The sequence below is a fragment of the Suillus clintonianus genome (assembly GCF_016758775.1).
Source record: "Suillus clintonianus strain FC179 chromosome Unknown DEU56scaffold_112, whole genome shotgun sequence".
Taxonomy (NCBI): Eukaryota; Fungi; Basidiomycota; class Agaricomycetes; order Boletales; family Suillaceae; genus Suillus; species Suillus clintonianus.
Genome location: NW_024539336.1, coordinates 100162 through 117681, shown reverse-complemented (window position 1 = coordinate 117681; position 17520 = coordinate 100162). Strand labels below are relative to the sequence as shown.

General features: G+C 49.4%; 6 protein-coding genes across 6 annotated transcripts; 2 read left to right on the top strand and 4 right to left on the bottom strand.

The window, feature by feature from the left end:
* Window positions 1-1079: 1079 nt before the first annotated feature.
* Window positions 1080-2739, top strand: DEU56DRAFT_917646 (kinase-like domain-containing protein; the record flags this gene model as incomplete). The annotated part of the gene is made up of 9 exons (XM_041358015.1): window positions 1080-1099; window positions 1155-1278; window positions 1336-1392; window positions 1456-1650; window positions 1709-1739; window positions 1796-1833; window positions 1887-2111; window positions 2162-2378; window positions 2435-2739. 9 exons carry the CDS (start codon window positions 1080-1082, stop codon window positions 2737-2739), a joined length of 1212 nt encoding a protein of 403 aa, XP_041203452.1.
* A 570-nt stretch (window positions 2740-3309) lies between these two features.
* On the bottom strand, window positions 3310-4200 carry DEU56DRAFT_831181 (uncharacterized protein). Its single transcript, XM_041354539.1, has one exon. The coding sequence runs from the start codon at window positions 4155-4157 to the stop codon at window positions 3462-3464; it is 696 nt and encodes a 231-aa protein (XP_041203451.1). The 5' UTR covers window positions 4158-4200; the 3' UTR covers window positions 3310-3461.
* Window positions 4201-5955: 1755 nt separating this feature from the next.
* Window positions 5956-6970, bottom strand: DEU56DRAFT_917644 (UbiA prenyltransferase family; the record flags this gene model as incomplete). Its single annotated transcript, XM_041358014.1, has 4 exons — window positions 5956-6030; window positions 6082-6410; window positions 6467-6851; window positions 6902-6970. The coding sequence occupies 4 exons, from the start codon at window positions 6968-6970 to the stop codon at window positions 5956-5958; spliced, it is 858 nt and encodes a 285-aa protein (XP_041203450.1).
* A 2649-nt stretch (window positions 6971-9619) lies between these two features.
* Window positions 9620-12075, bottom strand: DEU56DRAFT_745686 (putative copper radical oxidase; the record flags this gene model as incomplete). The annotated part of the gene is made up of 4 exons (XM_041349166.1): window positions 9620-11142; window positions 11198-11754; window positions 11809-11903; window positions 11959-12075. The coding sequence occupies 4 exons, from the start codon at window positions 12073-12075 to the stop codon at window positions 9620-9622; spliced, it is 2292 nt and encodes a 763-aa protein (XP_041203449.1).
* A 1311-nt stretch (window positions 12076-13386) lies between these two features.
* DEU56DRAFT_831148 (uncharacterized protein) lies at window positions 13387-15357 on the bottom strand. The gene is made up of 7 exons (XM_041354538.1): window positions 15034-15357; window positions 14531-14971; window positions 14177-14478; window positions 14020-14118; window positions 13889-13960; window positions 13750-13834; window positions 13387-13692 (listed from the first exon to the last, which is right to left on the bottom strand). The coding sequence occupies exons 2-7, from the start codon at window positions 14925-14927 to the stop codon at window positions 13511-13513; spliced, it is 1137 nt and encodes a 378-aa protein (XP_041203448.1). The 5' UTR covers window positions 14928-14971; window positions 15034-15357; the 3' UTR covers window positions 13387-13510.
* A 665-nt stretch (window positions 15358-16022) lies between these two features.
* Window positions 16023-17008, top strand: DEU56DRAFT_745707 (uncharacterized protein; the record flags this gene model as incomplete). Its single annotated transcript, XM_041349167.1, has 6 exons — window positions 16023-16189; window positions 16288-16342; window positions 16405-16485; window positions 16536-16602; window positions 16720-16837; window positions 16888-17008. The coding sequence occupies 6 exons, from the start codon at window positions 16023-16025 to the stop codon at window positions 17006-17008; spliced, it is 609 nt and encodes a 202-aa protein (XP_041203447.1).
* Between the last annotated feature and the right edge of the window lie 512 nt (window positions 17009-17520).

Genomic DNA, 17520 nt, shown 5'->3' with positions numbered 1-17520 from the left:
TTAAGACAAAGGGAGCTATTGAGGAGGTTGTATTCCCCGCGCATGCCCAGTGGTGGGGGACCTCGTTGAGTTGTTGGGGGCGCCATAGAAGGGTGCACACATTGACTGAGGTATCTTCCCTGAAGATGGGATGTGCAGTTGCGAGAGCTGTAGAGGAAGACCCAGACCCAGAATTTGAGGAAGAAGCTGCAGGAAGACTGAAGCCATACTTTTGGGGCGATATGATGTGTCCATGTGCATCGAGAGAGAGTCTCGTCGGGAGCAAAGCCATGTAGGGAATTGGTGAAAGTGCTTCTATCGGGATGCGTATCTGGGTCTGAGGATAGGCGGCACTGTCACTGAAAGCTTAACTGTAGGCTTCATAGTTACAGAGCTCAATGGCATTTCCCAGCGGAGGTGCAGAAGAAGGAGCAGACGAGATACCGCACTGGACATCAAGCCAAAAAAAAAACACAACGCCAAGCGATTTTTTGGAACAACATGCTCTTCGTTCTTTTTCCATGATGCGTCTGGCCTTTCTTTGGCTTCCTTGACTGGTGGAGATGGCGGCTCCGCTGCCATTTTGCGAGAGTCTTGTTCACTTGAGGACAGCAAGTGAATTTGAAGAACAGACTGACAGCGTCAATAGAGAATGGGCACAAAGACAGTGGGTTCGTATCACATCTGCGTGTAGAAACAGTAGAAACATGGCCGAATTCTGCCGAGGTGCTTCCAGATGCCGAGTTCGCGCACTGAGGCCTGGGGCTTCGACCTTCGGACCGACATATGCAAATGATTGAACTGGGATTTGAAATTATCAATGGCCCTTGGACGACCGTAGCCCAACGGTACAGGTGTCACGACCAATGAGGTATCACTTGCGCTCGACCGGGAGTGCGCAATGTTGCGCACAGCGAAATCATCAAGAAGCGAGGGGGAGCGTTGCGACAACTTGGCAAGTAATGCAAGTTGAGTAGACGCCCATTTATTGCGGGTTCGCAAAGCATGGGTATTATACGCCACATTGCCTGAATCCGATCCACATTCTTCAATCATTTGTGACCGCCACTGCGGCCACTTACGAAGCTTATTGAGAAGGCATGGAAAACGACGATCCGAGGTATGAGCGCATTGTGTTCGGTGTTGCTTTACTGAACTTCTTCACCGTACTGCAGGCCAGAGGACTTGCCAGAGGACTTAACGCCTTTCATTACTCGAACAACCATGGACCGCGTTAGCGCAGGTGGATTTGGTGATGTTTGGAAGTGCAATTACAATACAGATGGTATTTCAGCACTCGTAAGTTCGTGTTGGATACATTTACCATGCAATCGGCTGACCCCAGCGATCGATAAGGTTGCGGTCAAGGCCTTCAGGGTTTCAGAGAGGGATGGTTTGGAGAAGATCAACAGGGTGAGCGATCGCACTGTGATAACAAGTTGTACCGTGACCACCCATGCTACTTGAATGATCCAGAATATTAGCCGAGAAATTGGCATTCTGAGGATTCTACGCCATAATAACATTGTACCGTTGTTGGGTATAGCGACAGGATTTGGACCAATGTCAGAGTTGCGCTGCTTGGTATCTCCATGGATGCCAAACGGCACGCTGAATGCCTACCTGACATTTAACCACGACAATTTAACAGTCCTGGACCGTTCGCGTATGGTGAGCGAAACTCTCGTCTGTATCCTTTCGTCTTTGAAGACTCATTTAATATTGAAAGCTAGAGGATGTCAGCGCTGGACTTTGCTACTGTCAGTTTCCATCTTCCTTCTTAGGATGTTCGAATACTAGCCCACCTTTGGTGCAGTGCACTCGGAGTCTGTGATGCATGGGGATATAACAGGGGTAAGCTATGCCCTTCTGAGGTGGCTTATTCTTGAGAAATAACAAACCTGCAGGCAAATATACTAATCGACAAGAGAGGCCACGCAAGGCTGATTGATTTTGGTCTCTCTACTATTGTCCAGCCCCTTCTCGGCCAGTCGCACTTGGCTATATCATCTGTACGCCCAGGTGCAATCCGCTATGCAGCACCAGAACTCGTTCTATCAGAGAATGCCCATGAGTTGCCAGTGCCGTTAGAAAAAGCTGATATCTACTCTTTTGGTTGCATAATGCTTCAAGTGAGTTGTTAGTTTGACACAAGATATTCATCTGAGGACGGACTGAACAGGTTCTCTCGGGTCGACTGCCTTGGTCCGAGATCCGGGGGGATGCACTCATCATCATTACGATGTCGCAAGGTCGTGGACCGCAACGCCCCGATGGTCATCCTGCCATAGTAGACTTGGATTGGGACTTCATCCAAAAATGTCTTTTATTCGAACCCGAGCTTCGACCTTCAGCACAAGAAGTGCTTGACTTTGTCATACATAGGTTTTCCGCCCCAGGTAATGCTGCATACTTCGTGGTGCTTTGCCGTTTATCCACTTACACGAGCTTCAAGACTCTTGTAGTAGACCTCCTGACGATCCTCCGGATGATGCGCAGGATGATTTTCCTGGAGCTTCTCCGCCCGGCAGTTCTAGTGACTCGGATATAGTAGAACAACCACCCGACAGTCCATCACCCCACCCTGATCATGAACTGAAAACTTTGACTACGATGGTGGATAAGTTCTCCGCCTCCGCCTCCGCCTCCACTTCCACCTCGAGTACTCCTGCACATTCCGTATCACGTTTCTCTTACAAATACAACTACTTAAGCGGTGAAATCTCTGGGTCCTCCACTACACCCGGGCGTGTAAGTTAACAATCTTCTGACCGTGGATCACTACAACTAACCGGCCCTCGCAGAGCGGCCATTTTCTCTCAGAGACGTTTCAGTGTATGTGGGGTGATTCTGATGGGTTACATTGCAATGACTTGATTCATGGCCACAACATCTCTTCTCACCTTCGTGAAGTTCACGGAATTCAAGGCCCAAACGAATCGCGCGTCGAGTGCAAATGGAATCATTGTGGTAGGATACTCAACAAAGATGGTCTCTCGAGGCATGTGGAAGCGATCCATATGATGATTGTGTACCCCTGCGACTGCGGGAAGACATTCTCGCAGACAGCTACCCTTAGCAAACACAAGACTAGTTGCCCGGGTCGGAAATAGGTTTTGATATAGGGAAACGCCGATCCTGTTCGAAGATTCTTATCTGACTCGTTGCTGAGCCTTCTGGGATTTATTGACTTCTATTTGAGTTGGTGCTTTCTACGGATTTACGGTCGGAAGTTCGCGGCTGAGGGCAGTGCAGAACTGGGGCCGGTAGGAACAATCGTACTTCATATTTCATCGTGGCATATAGCTGCTCAAGTAACAAACACCTCTAATTAATATTGTGAGGCAGTGAGTATTATATGCTGGCGAATGTACATGTAAATATACGTAGATGGATTATCAATGACGGATCGGAAACATAGTAGTCACCTAGCATGCACCCATCTCGTATCTTCCCCAGCCTGAAAACGCATCGTCCACGCACTAATCATACTGCCGCATGGTCGCCTCCAGGGCATCTGCATCCACATCAAAAGACACATCAAACGACGAATCCGCACCCGCCGCACCGCCTGTATCTTCCACATCACCATCATCGTTACTATCGTCCTTATCCAGCTCGGGCGTCGAAGTTGGCGGGCTCTCGGGAGTCTGGACTACCTGCTTTGGTGCAAGAACGTATTTCGGGTTGGGTTTCTTGAGCAGCGGAGGCTTGAAGGGCGGAAGTGTCACTGGTTTTTGTCCCTTTGCTTGCGATGCAGCATACGGCGATTGTGTGGTGGTGTAGCGCGATTGAGACAAAGGAAACCCGGAATTGGGGAGGTTGTGTTGCCGGCGCATCCCCAGCGGTGGGGGACCTCGTTGAGTTGTTGGGGGTGCCACAGGAGGGCGCACATCTCTTGACTGGGGTATCTTCTCTGAAAATGCTGTAGATGAGGATGTGGATGTAGTTGCGAGAGCTTTGGAGGAAGGCGCAAACCCGGAGTTTGAGGAAGAAGCCGTAGGGCGACTGGTAGAGGGGACAGCAGCGATGCTGGATGCCCTCCCCATCGCGCGCTTGGGGGGCAGTACGACGTCATCCACGTGCATCGAGAAAGACTCGTCTGGAGCAAAGTCACCTAGGGAATCAGTGAAAGTGCTTCCTTCGGGATCCGTATCTCGGTCTGAGTCTACCATCATCTGGGTGTCCTCGTAGGTGACATTTTCTCTAGAAAGCTTGACTGCAGGCTTGATAGTTGCAGAGCTCAATGATCTAGTGAGTGCACTTCTTAGCGGAGGTGCAGAAGAAGAAGCAGACGAGAAACTAGAGGTCTTCGTTAAAGGTCTTGCAGTCGATGTGACAGATGTGAACCTCGACCCAGACGAAGAAGTATAGGTGTTTCTCCGTGTCGCGATATCTCCTGATGTGCCACCCGCCGCCTTCTTTTCTGCCTCCGCCTTCGCAACTTGCTTTAGCCTCGAATTCTCGTCCATCTTCGCAGTGCCATTGAGTATTATATGAAGGTATCCTGCGGCTCGCTCTGGATCGGGAGAGACATTATTGTCCTTCACAGGTGCAGTCGCTGAATATGCACGGGACGGGGGCACTTTCTTTGAGATAGGTTTTATCCTTGGGTGTAGTTTCCTTGACGAATTAGATACAGATGTAGATGGGAGTGTGCTCGTTGACGGTGTAGCAAAAACGGGGAGGGATGCAGTGCGGTAAGGGACAGGCGTGCTGGTGCTGGTACTTGGTGCATCCGACCGGGCTGCAAAGAGAACAGATGCAAATCAAAAACACCTCGAACGTCTGATATCAGAGAGCACGCACGTTTTTGTTCTCGCTTTTTCTCCTTTTCGCTCTCTGCCATGTGCATGAGTTTCCGGAGGACAGGATGGTCGGGCTGGGATGGCACCCATGAAACGTAACCGACCTCATCGTTGTCGGGAGATGCAGGCCGGTTGCTGGCGCGCGCCCATTGGGATGAAGAGGAGAATTGGGAAGGTGATGGTCCTACGTCCCAGTCCATTGCAGAGTGTTAGTTTGGCGGGTACAGCTGCGGTGAGAGAAAAGACAATCAAAAGCACGCTTTATACGTTGGAACGCGATGCAGAATGAAATTGTGAGATTTGAAAGAGCCAGACAATGAATTTTCAGTGGCCCACCGTAGCGCCACGTTCGACAAGATTGATTAGACAAAGTCTACTTTCGAGCGATGATGTCTTTTTTTCAATAAGTCACCAGACCTAGCAGACTCTCGCTGCAAGCTCCGAAGTAAATATTAGCTAGTCACTGTCTGTTACCGTTCAGACTTACCGTACGGATTATCAGTCAGGTCTGGTGCAGAAAAGCACCCTACTCACAAGCGCCCCTCCAATTCCAAATCAGGAAGGACTTCCCCAAGTGTTAACTCTTGTTCGTTTTGTCTCTTTCATTCATTTCGCCTTTGATTGCCTTCCAGTATCACAAAGCAGTATAATGGGTAGCTCCAGATAGCTGCAGCCTGCAAATCTGCACTGTGCTGTGCATCAGCTCACTGTTTCATATATCGGCTATCAACGACTATACTTAGTCACGGCAGCTAAACTCGAACATTTATCTCCACACCGGTGTGTGGCACTGCCCATTCTAAGTTAGTTCCCCTGACAAGGGGCAACCACTGACATTCACAGCTTTCCGAAGGTGCCTGAGCCCCAGGTGAGGATATTGAAGTTTGGAGATACTCCCGTTATCCTGTCATATTAATATGAATGCGGTTATCATATCGTCAAGCGACCCAGGGTTTCGCACCGACGCTGTGGTTGATACCGGCCGACTTAGCATGTCCCCTCACACGACATTGCCTATCAAGTATTGATGAAAGAAAAAAGAAATACACCCTTTTGGTCATACTACTACAAATTACAACTACAACCTCCAAAAACTACAACGATGTGATACACTATTCACATGGCCGACATTTCGGCCGTAACAATCGCACCGCATTGTTCATGACGATCAAAAGGAATAAGCCTGTGCTTCGTGGAAATACCGCCAATAGGCAGGGAGAAGATGTGCGACAGAAAACCATAGCTATAACCTCACATCAGGATAGCCGCGTGCCAGTCAGAGAACCTCACTTACACTATACAGTTTGCAAGACATTCGTGCTGCCTGTGATGTTTTGCAGGTCATGAATCTGAACCCCACCATCGCTGCATATCCTGTGAATACAAGCGTGCAGAGTGTGTCCATTTCCCATACACGAGACAGGCAGATGGACCACAGAGGAAGGGCTACCATCATAGACATCCTCGCAAGATTGGGGAATGCTATGGGCAATGTTCGTCTGCCTATCAGACGGTCCCCCTCTACGTCCTTGAAATCCTGAGCGTGCAATGTGCTCGTGAACACAGCAAGGCTCAAGACAATCGCCGAAATCGCGGTTGGTTCTAAGCGTGACATATCTTTGCCTGTTCCAAGTTATAGATCAGCAAAGAGTTCAGAGATAGGACGCTCGATAACCAACCTGCAATTAGAGTGGAGCCTATTTCGAAGCAAGCATAACCCACTGCCGTTATAAAGTTCTTCGATATCCAGTGCTCGTGAGCCTTGAGCTCATTATAGAATAATATGAACAGCGTCAACACGAAGCTCAAGCCAAAAACTTGGATGCTGTAATATGCGGAGATGGCGAGACATATGGGGATGAGAGCCCATCGCAGTATAACAGCGTCTTCGAGGCTTATTAGTCCTGCAGGTAGAGGTCGGGAAGACTTGTTCTTCCCATCCTCCTGAGGGTCGATTATTTGGTTGGCGACATTAAAGTGGAGTAGATGGAGCCATATCCAGAAGACAACGTGGAAGAAACGTTGGATATTGCAGAGCGGCCCAGCCACAACTGCGAATAGTGTCTGATCTCATGAGTATATGGTAACAGAACGGCGAAAGAGCAAATACACACAATCGGAATAATGGTGGTCGTGATATCGTCGCTCGTGAAAGAATACAGAATTTGGAGGTAGGAGAGCATGACTGATCGTGAGGGGATGGACAAGGCCCTGGCCTCTTAGTGATGTACCGTTAGTCCCTAAAAACCATTCCAGTCGGTGAACGGCCCGGTATAAATATCCTACTGCGCCTTGTAATCTTCTTGTAATCCAAATGATGCAAACTGTTTGATCGACATCAAGTTTCAACCCCGATTCCACATATCTCCGATCTGGTCGATTAGTTAATGGATCCGTGGGCACGAGGCACGATGGCAGTTGTGGGCGTAGGCGGTTGTTGTGAGACAAAGGTCCTTGTGGGAGTGGTGTCGTATCTACCTACTCACCCACTTGAGCATCTTCTCAGAGCGCTTAGTCGTCCGGAAAACGGAAACCGTCAAGTGATTGCTATGTTTCTTGATAGGATCAAAACGAAGCACCGATCTGAATCATGATGAGCGAACAGCTCCGTTGAGCATCTTTCGCGGGAAGTGTTGACAGGCCATGAGGACAAACTGTCACGCTTCTTCAATTTCCGAGAAATCTGATCGAATGCGGTGAGTAGCGAAATCACTTATGTATGTGGAAGGAGATAGGCACGTACGGATTGGTATGATAGGCGGTCATGGGTTAGCGTGAGTTAGACTGCACCCGCTTAACCAGCGTGCAATAACACCAAGATAAACACGTTGGTTAAGTTGGTTCAGAAGCTCTTGCCAAACAAGTCGTGCCGCATCCGATAAACGAATGACATCTTTCTTGCGACATTTATCCATCTTTGGTTGAAAGGTTTTGCAATCTTCTAGCCGGCTCGGCGGCTAGTGATGAAAGGCCTTCAAGTAATCCTAATCTTTCCCCAACGAAGCATTCTGAGACTTGCAAGCTGTAAAGGTGATTATATCAAAGTTTGGCATCGGTTTCTGGGGCGCAGGATAGATTCATAGCCACTGAGATGAAAGTGTTTGATTCACTGATACGCGCCCATCAGCTACATCAGGCTGTGCAAACAAGATTTAATACCTTGTACTTCCGTCAAGAGCCGTCGGTCGGATAACTTGGATGGTATCACTGGTGACGGAACGACGGAAGTGAACGGGGCATAAGCGAATTGGATTATGGAAAATCCTCACATGTCTGGCGCATAACATCCCCACGACTCCACGCGAGTCTTGGCGAACGTTACTCGGAATCGATAGGGGTTATGATGGCCGGCGGGTATGGTCCACATCGTCCTCAAGTAGGTAAATGTTGCCTCGTGTTGGGGGACCGATCAGGGCGGAGCAGGGTCGTTTGTCCAGGTATTGAGTATGATAAAAAGAAGGGACGAAAGGAACAACTTGTCTGAATTTACATCGTCTATCTTACTTGGTCATTCCTTATGGGCATGGGTAGACTAGTACCTGGCGAGATGTTAATTAGCATTTGCATTGTCACGATGCGGGATGTCGGAGGTGGCGTACAAATAAGGTGGTAAGACATACCTAGAGATTCAGAATAACATGAAAGTTGAGATCGTACGACCTCTTAATTCCGACATATGCCGACGAGGGTATTACGGGGGGGCCGAATGAGGAGAGGGCATTTTGAACGTTCCTTCACTGACGCAGCTACGGCAGAGTGGATACGATACGGTTGGCTGTGCGCAACTTCCTCGCAGTTGTCGACAGCCGAGGCTCCCAGTCTAGCCTATAACAAAGATGCGTCAACGCAAGTTCTGAACAACCGGCGTCCTTCTATTTGTCAGTCTGCCTAGGGAAAACTTTGACAACCCACCTTCTAAGCCAAGTTCGGCCATGAGCTTCTCATTCCCCAACCGGGGCCGAATTTCGAGGTGCTCAATACATACACTCATGCCATACGTATGGATGCTTCGACCTCGAGGCCTCTATTTTTGTCAGTTTTGGGCGTCAGCAGCGCTGCTCGCGTGATCATACATGTGTCACATCAGAACAAAATTGAGTTGCAGTAGTACTTACTGGGGTAGTTCGATACCGTAGGTTTGCGACTCGGTGTTTTAGCGAAAGCCAGTTTGCTTATATCGTTAGACTTGTTTGTGTCGGTACTCACCCTGCATAAGCTTTCCCCCCTTGTTGTGAGTAGGTGTCTCAGCAGGTTTGTGTCAGCCAGTGAGCGGGTAACAACGAGAGCCTACGAGCACCTCCGATACTTACCACAGGTTCGGCCGCGCCACACTTCGCCACGAAATCAAGTTTGATTAGGCTTCTGGCTTGCGCCCTAGGTTTTTTAACCTGGACTTCTGTTTTTTTTCAGCAGGTTCGTCTCGGCCAACGAGAATCTGACCGAGTCGTTTTTGACCGCAAGGCCACATATACGCCCTCAAAGAACGTCAGTTTTCAGGGACATCCGCGGTCAGTATCTCGTGCGGAGAGCCACATTGGATGCACGTGTTCGACGGCAAACTCGTCGGTGAGTAGCAATATAAATGAATGACAACAGAGCGCAGACACATACATGGCTCTAATATGACAAAAGTCCAAAAACACCCAAAGGCCCCAGAAATGACAGACAATACGTTGAAGCACACAGGACAATATAGAGAGCTCCAACATGAACGCATGCGACAGTTGTAGCTATTAATGGATGAGCAACAAGATGAAAAAAACAAGATGAAAAAAGTGAGATATTCCACACAACAAGTGGCTGTCCGTGCGTTTCTATTATCCTGTCCGTGATCATATCCGCTGTCCACTACTATGTTGCACCCCTCCTTCCGGATTATAAGGATCGTAATCTGCCCCCTCTCTCATATACGTGTCCCGATACGGTGAATGCAGGTTGGCACTGCTCGCGTTCCACGCGTTGCTAGAATTATCCTGTTGCAACGGGACAAATGCACTCGAGTCAGAATGACGTGCTCGATCACCGGTGGCTCCTCCGCGAGACGCGCCGCCGCCATACCCGTCGCCCGTGGTTTTCATGGCATACGCAGCCGCAGGGTGTTGACGACTGGCGGCGCGCCGACGGCGAGCCACAAAAATACCAAAGAGCGCACCGAGAATACCAATAACTGCAATTGCTCCAATCACAGCACCGACGATTGTGCCGGTGTGAGTGCTTCCCGACGCGTTGTTTGTTTTACCGCTGCTGCCCGAGCCTGAGCCTTGAGCAGAGGAATTCGGAATGGAAGCAGGGAGAACACTAGCGGCCTGCGTGGGTTGCGTCCCGACTTGACCGTTGCCGACAATAACCATGGTCCCGTTGCTGGGAATACCGTTGATCACGACGAACATGAGAGCAGGTCCGGGAGTGAAGATATTAGGGTTTGGGGGAACTTGAGCCACGTGAAGGGTAATTGAATTATCACTGTTGACGGTGTACGTGCTGTTGAGCTGCAGATGCCTCTGGCCCATGTTCATGGCGTGGGTGGTGAAACCGCCACGGGCCAGAACTACGGTTGTGTTTGCAGCAGCAGCGTTACCTGAACCACTGTACGCGGTCGAAGGAACGGTGAGGTCGAAGGAGCTACCACCGTAAGAGAGGGTTTGCGGTGCGCCAGAGTAAGTTGGGCGTACACTGGCGCTGAAGTAGGGTGGATAGAATATCTCTGCGGTGTAAGTTGTGGGGAAAACGGTAGTGAGGTTGACATCAATGTTAGGGTTGGATCCGGCAATCATGACGGAAGCATCAGGCATGAGAATGGCACTGGAGTGGTACAGACGTGCGATGTTCGTGGAACCCAGGCCGGCGTTCGACCAGCGGCTGCCTGCGGGCAAATTCGGGTTGTAGATGGCAGGTGTTCCGACGGGGCCAGAGGCCAACGACTCGCCGTAGGGCATGAGGCCATAGGAAGCGGTCTGGCCAGTAGCCTGAGCGTAGCCAGCAGTACCGTTGACGGCACCATTGAGAACCAAGAGAGTACCGTCTGGAAGGATGATGAATTGGCCCATGGTGCGACCCTCGAGCATGTTATCGTCTTGAATATAAACAGGAGAAGTGCCATCTGTGGGTTCTGGGGTGATGCGCTGGCAGTCCTTGGAAGCAGGGTAGGTCCAGGTGTTATAGTTGGGGTATGAATAGTTACCCCAATACTCGTCAGGCATGTCAGTGCCACCACAAAAGATGACGGTGGGAGTGTAGTTGTTGGCGGGAGTAAGAGGGAGCATGGCGACGGCGCCAGAAGCAGGGTAAACACGAGCGACACCGCCTGGCATGTCGGGAAGAGTGGTCTCGACGTTGGTGCTGGGATTCCAGAGGACTGATGGTAGACGTAAGAAAATCGACAAGAGCGAGAAAATAATGATAAGACATACTGGTAGAGATGTTGGCCTGGACGAGCATGTTACCAGAAGGCATGAGGTAAGTATGCGCGTAGGAGTTGAGACCCGAAGTGGTGATCATGAAGTTCATGACAGTCGCGGCTCCTTTCGAAGGGTAAAACTCATACGTTGGTTCAGCAGCACCGCCCTCGTACGCTGGGTCCGTATTAGGGGTATTCCGGTTGATGTAACCACCACTGACGAAGCCGCCGATCAATGCAATAGAACCGTCACCAAGAGACTCAGCGGCAGAGTACCACCGCTGCTTCTGCATGGCCAGAACGGTAACGTTATCAAACCATTGACATTGAGCACTCGACATGTCATCGGCGCTCGTGCAAGGATTGAGGATACGGATAGCCTTTCTTCCGTCGTAATCTTGATAGGTTGCATCGTATGAACCCGAACCAACACTGCCAGTTGCACCAAGCGGGCCAATGGCACTGTTGCCACCGAACGTTGCATATGAGCCATTTGGTAGGTGCATACCAGAAGCACAGAAGGTATTGGTCAAAACCTCCATTGGCTGGGCAGAGTGAGTATTCACATCCCTGAACGCAAAAAGAATAAGCGGGCTAGTGTCAAATGAATGCGAGTGCGCGTACCATACGGCACCCCAAGCAGGGTGGCCGTCTATTTGAGCAGCATTGCCCTCTGTTTTGTCGAGGATGTAGACCTTTTCTTCGTTGCCAAGGAACATCTTCGGGTGCAAGCACTCAGTGCAGAACAAAACAACAAGGCAAACAGTTTCATACCATCATGGCGCTGACTTGCGTATTACCGACCTGAACAATAGAACCTGCCTGCTGGGCAGCAGCCAGGTTGGAAGATGCTGCCAGCCCGAAGGCTAGCCAAGCAACGGGTGAGATCATCTTCAAGTGGTCGTACTATAAGGTTAACGAAAGGTTTGAAAGACAGAATATAGATACGAGCGAACCGAGAATGCGGAAAACGAAAAGCGAAAAAGAGTGTGAGGGTGGGTGTGTGGAATGGGTGAGGTGACCTTTACAAGGGCTTCTTGGTGGCGATTGTTTATTCTGCTCCGTTTTTTTCATGGTCCCGTGCCCCGGTCCCCGGACACCTGATCTCTTCGGCATCATCACCTCAATTTCCGCTCCTCTGGATCATTTTTAGTCCGGATGTCTGATGTGGTATCCTATTAGTAGTTCCTTAGGTATTCATGGTGCCACATCATGAATATCCTGAACGATGTCTTTGCTCAAAGGCAGCCAGGCTGCGACGTCTCTCGGGTCCCCGGCGTCATTTAGAAGTCAACGCGTTTAATTCTGTTTCAGGTTAAACTTTTGCGTCACGCACGGCGATTCTGCACCTTGTCTGCATGCAGTGACAATTCCCATGAACTTACATGGTGCTGCTATGCTCCTAGGCAGGTGCACTTGCTCATTTTCGATCCAGTTTGACTGCAGGACTTCATGAAAACATTTTAACGGTATGTGTAATCGATCTATAGGATTAATTCAGCTAGTTTTGCTTTGCAGGTCCCACCGTTACTAATTCAACATCAAATCTGACAGAATGTGGACGCGGCTTGGCTTGCGCATCGCACATAACAACGCATGAATAACCAGGTACACCCCGCTTGCTCGCCTCCAAGAGCTGCACGGGAGTCGGTTTTAAATAGCCTTGCACAGGCTAAACATAGCTTGCAGTTCTCTCGCTGTTCTTCTCGCCGACAAGCTTCAGAACACGTGCACGATATATCATTAACGACTACTCGGGCGCCGAGTTTGCTCAGCGACCAAAGCATGCTACAACCATCATATCAGACTGCGATGAGCACGCTGATCTGATCCCTCTTGCGGACCGTCAGGCAGACTCGTGACTGAGATGAGGGATATCTTTGGTGACATTATAGACACCTACAGCTTGCAATTGATGTGATACCACTGCCCTTATGAAGTGCGCAGGTACCACTACCTCGGACCCGCATTTGAAGGAATATTCTGAAACTCACTGATGCATAATCAAGAATCAAGAGTGTGTTGGAAATCCACTAGCCCTGAATAGCTTGTCACTGGGCCTCGTCTTTATATATAAGCTGTGCAGACGGCTCCGGAATACAAAGATGTGATGTTACATTGCAGTCAGTGCCACGTAGCTGATCATCAACAACCCGTGGGCTCCCGTGGGTGGTCTTTGAATAAATTTCAAATTTCATCATTGCCAGCAATGTTCGACGAGAGTGCGGAAAGATACATAAATTTAGATATCATGATGCTATGTACAATATGAAGGCCATCAGGAAGTGATCTTGGCCTCATGATGCTATGTACAATATGAAGGCCATCAGGAAGTGACCTTGGCCTTACAGGGTGTCCACAAAATGCCTCCAGCACCTACACAAGCCGCCATCCAAAATAACAGGGTCTCAGGTATCGCCGGAGTGGGAAGCTTATCCTGCTGGACATCTGCGTCATGTGGGTGAACCGCAGCTCTGAAGAGGTCAGAGATATACGCAGTTTGCATATCTTATGAAGCATCAAGCAGTCAGCTGATGAACGAAGCCGAAAGGGAGAATGACGGACCAGAACTGAAGTTTCCAAATGCCCAGAATTCATACGTGGTGACGGCAAAATATTGGCATTTTTGCTTGGAGCAAATGTCCCATAACTTCATGTCGTGTCAGACGATGGTGCACATAGAGGGGTGTTAGCAAAGGCTCACCAAAGCCCACATAACATTTGACGAGCTGGCAGGTTTGGCGGTGGAAATCCCATCGAGGGTTCCAGGGGTCACCTAAAAGCATGCATAAGGAGTAAGAGGAATTGTTTCAGATGTAGGGACAATGCTCGCACCGCTCCTGTGTTGATGAAACTGATGAAGTCTATATTATTAAGGGCCCAGGGAGGGATGACGAGGATGATCATGCTCGTGCGGCCGGGATGAGGGCTGGGCTGTGATGAACAAACCGCTATTTAGAGCGAGTTGAGAAGGGGAAAAAAAGATGCGTACAAGAGAAATGATATCGAAAATGTTATCCTTCACGGGGCACATTCTGGGTGAGCGTCTGAACTGGAGGAAATTTCGATAAGTATCCCCATCTTCTCCTTTGGGTATATCATGCAAGATGTGCAAACACCTCGCAATCGTCAGCAACGGAAACGCTAGGAGGAGTTTCGTGATGTCAATGACAGAATTGACATCTTGCATAAGCATAACTTCCTCGTCGCGCCGTATAAAATCAATAGAAGGCAAGGTGAGGTCACCGAAGTACTTCGCGACTTGGAGTTTCTTATCTTTCTGCCGCTGAAGGTCTACCAATACTGTTAGGTTTAATCAACAACCGAAAAATGCGTTAAGACTCACATTCGCATGCAGCGCCATGAATACGGTACGGCATAATTCGCGAAATGGTGCGAAGCATTCGCGTTCCAGGTGCGACCTGTAGCTCCGGGTAATGGGGCCAGACAAAATTCAGCTTGACCTGAGGCCCGAAAAAATATGCCGGAAACCACGAGTCCTGAAGATAGTGCTTGAGGGAATCGTTCCAGTCTATTTTCTCAACATCCGCATCCGCCTCAGTTGGTTCACGAATGTATGCCAAATTACGTGGATGATTGACGACAATGCCGTCCGCACGGTGACGAGGGTCATCGGCGGGGTCGGCACCTTCAAGAAGTTGCCTTCTGAACTTCCAGTCGAGAGTGCTGGCGTCTAGTGGTTCCGTAGGCGCGCGAAGAAGAGGAAATGCACGTGGTGCCATGTGTCCGATATAGGGAGACTTTAAAGCTTGAAAGGGAGGAGTAGCTGGGGAGTAGAGCGATTCTAGACTTGAAAACAGTACTGATTGATGCCTTATGGCTACTGACCTCTTTTATACTCATGGGCGTGGTTGGGCCACTAGCCTGTCTGAGATGAACAACATGCCGCCTAAGGTCGGTGCAAGGCCTAAGCATTATTGCAGGTCTCTCTCCCGGGAGACCTAATTGTTCCAAAGCCCTAAAACTTTTGTTGGATGTCATACGCCCGTGACATCGGCCACAAAGTAAGACCATCCCAAAGCACTCGTGCACTGTGGCAGTGTGGCCTTAATACCGCAAAATGCTGAGTTGATTTGGAGTTGATACCGATGGCCATAGCAAAAACTATAAGTCACCAACAATAATAGTAGTCTCACTGGCAGAGTGCTTCCGTCAGGGCCGTTATCCACGTGATTTTGACACGACTCCGATCAGACTAGCCCAAGAAGCACGCGCTTTGCTTTCTACTATATATTCATCCCCCAACTCTTGACCTTAACTCAGTCATAGTACGGAACGCATTAAACACGACTCGAGAACTGGAGATGTCGTATTTCACTGTTGTTCGATCACAGGCTGCTGAAAAATACAGCTACGACTCTGTAAGCTGCGCAAGGACTCGGGCGACGGGAGCACGCGAAAAAGTTTAGAACCAGGTGTACTGAGTTTACTGACAGCAGAGGCGTAGTACATGTAACGACGAGGCTGCTCTTACCTGTCCAGCACGGAACCCGTGTTTGGATGACCTGGCCTAGCTCCCCAGCCTCCTCGCCGGTGTTCGGTTGTTCGACCCAGGTCCCAGATTAACCACCCAAACCAGATGCTGGGTCCGGACCGTCAGTTGGGACAAACAGTCATCACCTGTTGTCACTTGGTTCAATTTCCGCTTGGATCGCAGGCGAGGTTCTATTCTGAATATCTGATTCTGCCGCATACATCATTCAGGGCTTCTCGGTCGTGATGTGGATACTGAGGGTAATTCCCGGTTGGCTGTTAATCTCTTTTGATACGCGTGACGTGGCTCAGGCTCAATCGAAATCGCCCGCTTCGATATGACCATGAGAGCCTCTGCGATTTCGAAGTTGCACCCGCAGCAAAGCGCGCATGAGACGGCTCTCGCAAAGCTAGGATACAAGCAGAAGCTTTACAGGGAATTTTCTCCGCTAGAGGTGAGCCTGATGTCAGACTCTTTTGTATATGTGATACAACCCAACAGCTGTACAGTGTTTGGACCTGCATTCACCTCTATAGGAGTGGTTCTTTCTATAATGTAAGCTGTCACTATATTTGATATCGCTTCTTTACCGACACAAATTCATTTAGCTCCGTGCTCTTTTATGCCATACCGAATGGCGGGCCTTTCGCCGTGGTTTTTTGGGTAAGCTTCCGTCATGTGTGAGGATTACTGTTTTGTAAACATCTCACTTTTCCACCGCGCAGTGGGCAAACTCTTGTCCTTTTATCATGTGCATCGGGTTGGCGATGGCAGCACTCGCGTCAGCAGCGCCTACTTCCGGTGGTGTATGTCCTTGATGCCGTCGCCGTTTCACACTTGACTCCACCAAATCTAGCTATACTACTGGACTTACCCACTTGCTGCTCCACGATGTCGCAATTTTCTGTTGTGGTTGGTTGGTTGTAACGAGAATTACAACCACATTTCGATGTGATATGCATCCAGTCCTGATATCCACAGATTCCAATGCCATAGAATTTATCACAGGGGTCGGTAAGACTAATTCATTTTTTCAATAGTCTCATCTGATTGCGTGGGGCTAGATTTCGTAAACTGGACTTGCGCAACTCAAATCACAGCAGCAATCAGGATCGCCTCCTCTGACCTGTCATATGCGACCACCAACAAGCAGCTCTAGTAAGCCCGTCCTTTTCCAGACACGACACTCTTTATATTGGTTGTTACAGCGGTATATACGCAGCTTTGGTTTTGTCCAATGCTGTCCTCGTGAGCTTCGGTACTAAAGTTTTGGCAAGGCTACAGAGACTACATGTTGGAACACCCAAACCTTTTGGAGTTAAACGGTAAGCCAAGACAAAAATTTCATTATTAGGCTACTACTAAACTCACAATTGCATGCTAGTTCTCGTTCCGAACCCCCCAGCCCAGTTAAACCATACCTTCTCAACTCAGAGGAAGGTAATACCAATCTAGATTTGGACAGTGATGGACCGGCACCGCAGATCAAAAATTGGTCAGTCACACAACTTGAATTACTCACAAGTTTCTCATGCCAAACTCACACACACCCTTTTCACCAGTCGTCGTCTGTTTCGGCGCCTCAAAATACTTGCTGATCCCAACGGACCTTTCGAATAAAGTATGAGCCATCATTTCCCCTCTAATATATCTTTGACAACAGTACGCAGCCCCAGAATACCTTACAGTACTTGCCGCACAGCGAAAAACACCAGAATCTCCCTAGTGCCGCTCCCGTCGCCCCTGCTCTCCATTCCCACATTGTGGCAGGCCGTCGGGTACTTCGCTGTTTACGGTTGTCTTCCTCACAGACAGCGTCACGGACCATGTCTGGCCAAGGA

Bases quoted from the DNA above. Each gene is read 5' to 3' on its own strand.
- DEU56DRAFT_831148 (XM_041354538.1), bottom strand. From the start codon at position 14,927: ATGGCACCACGTGCATTTCCTCTTCTTCGCGCGCCTACGGAACCACTA. The intron at 14,119-14,176 runs GTACGCATCTTT...TGTTCATCACAG, and splicing joins TTTTCGATATCATTTCTCTT to CCCAGCCCTCATCCCGGCCG. The intron at 13,961-14,019 runs GTGCGAGCATTG...GCATGCTTTTAG, and splicing joins GTTTCATCAACACAGGAGCG to GTGACCCCTGGAACCCTCGA.
- DEU56DRAFT_831181 (XM_041354539.1), bottom strand. From the start codon at position 4,157: ATGATGGTAGACTCAGACCGAGATACGGATCCCGAAGGAAGCACTTTC.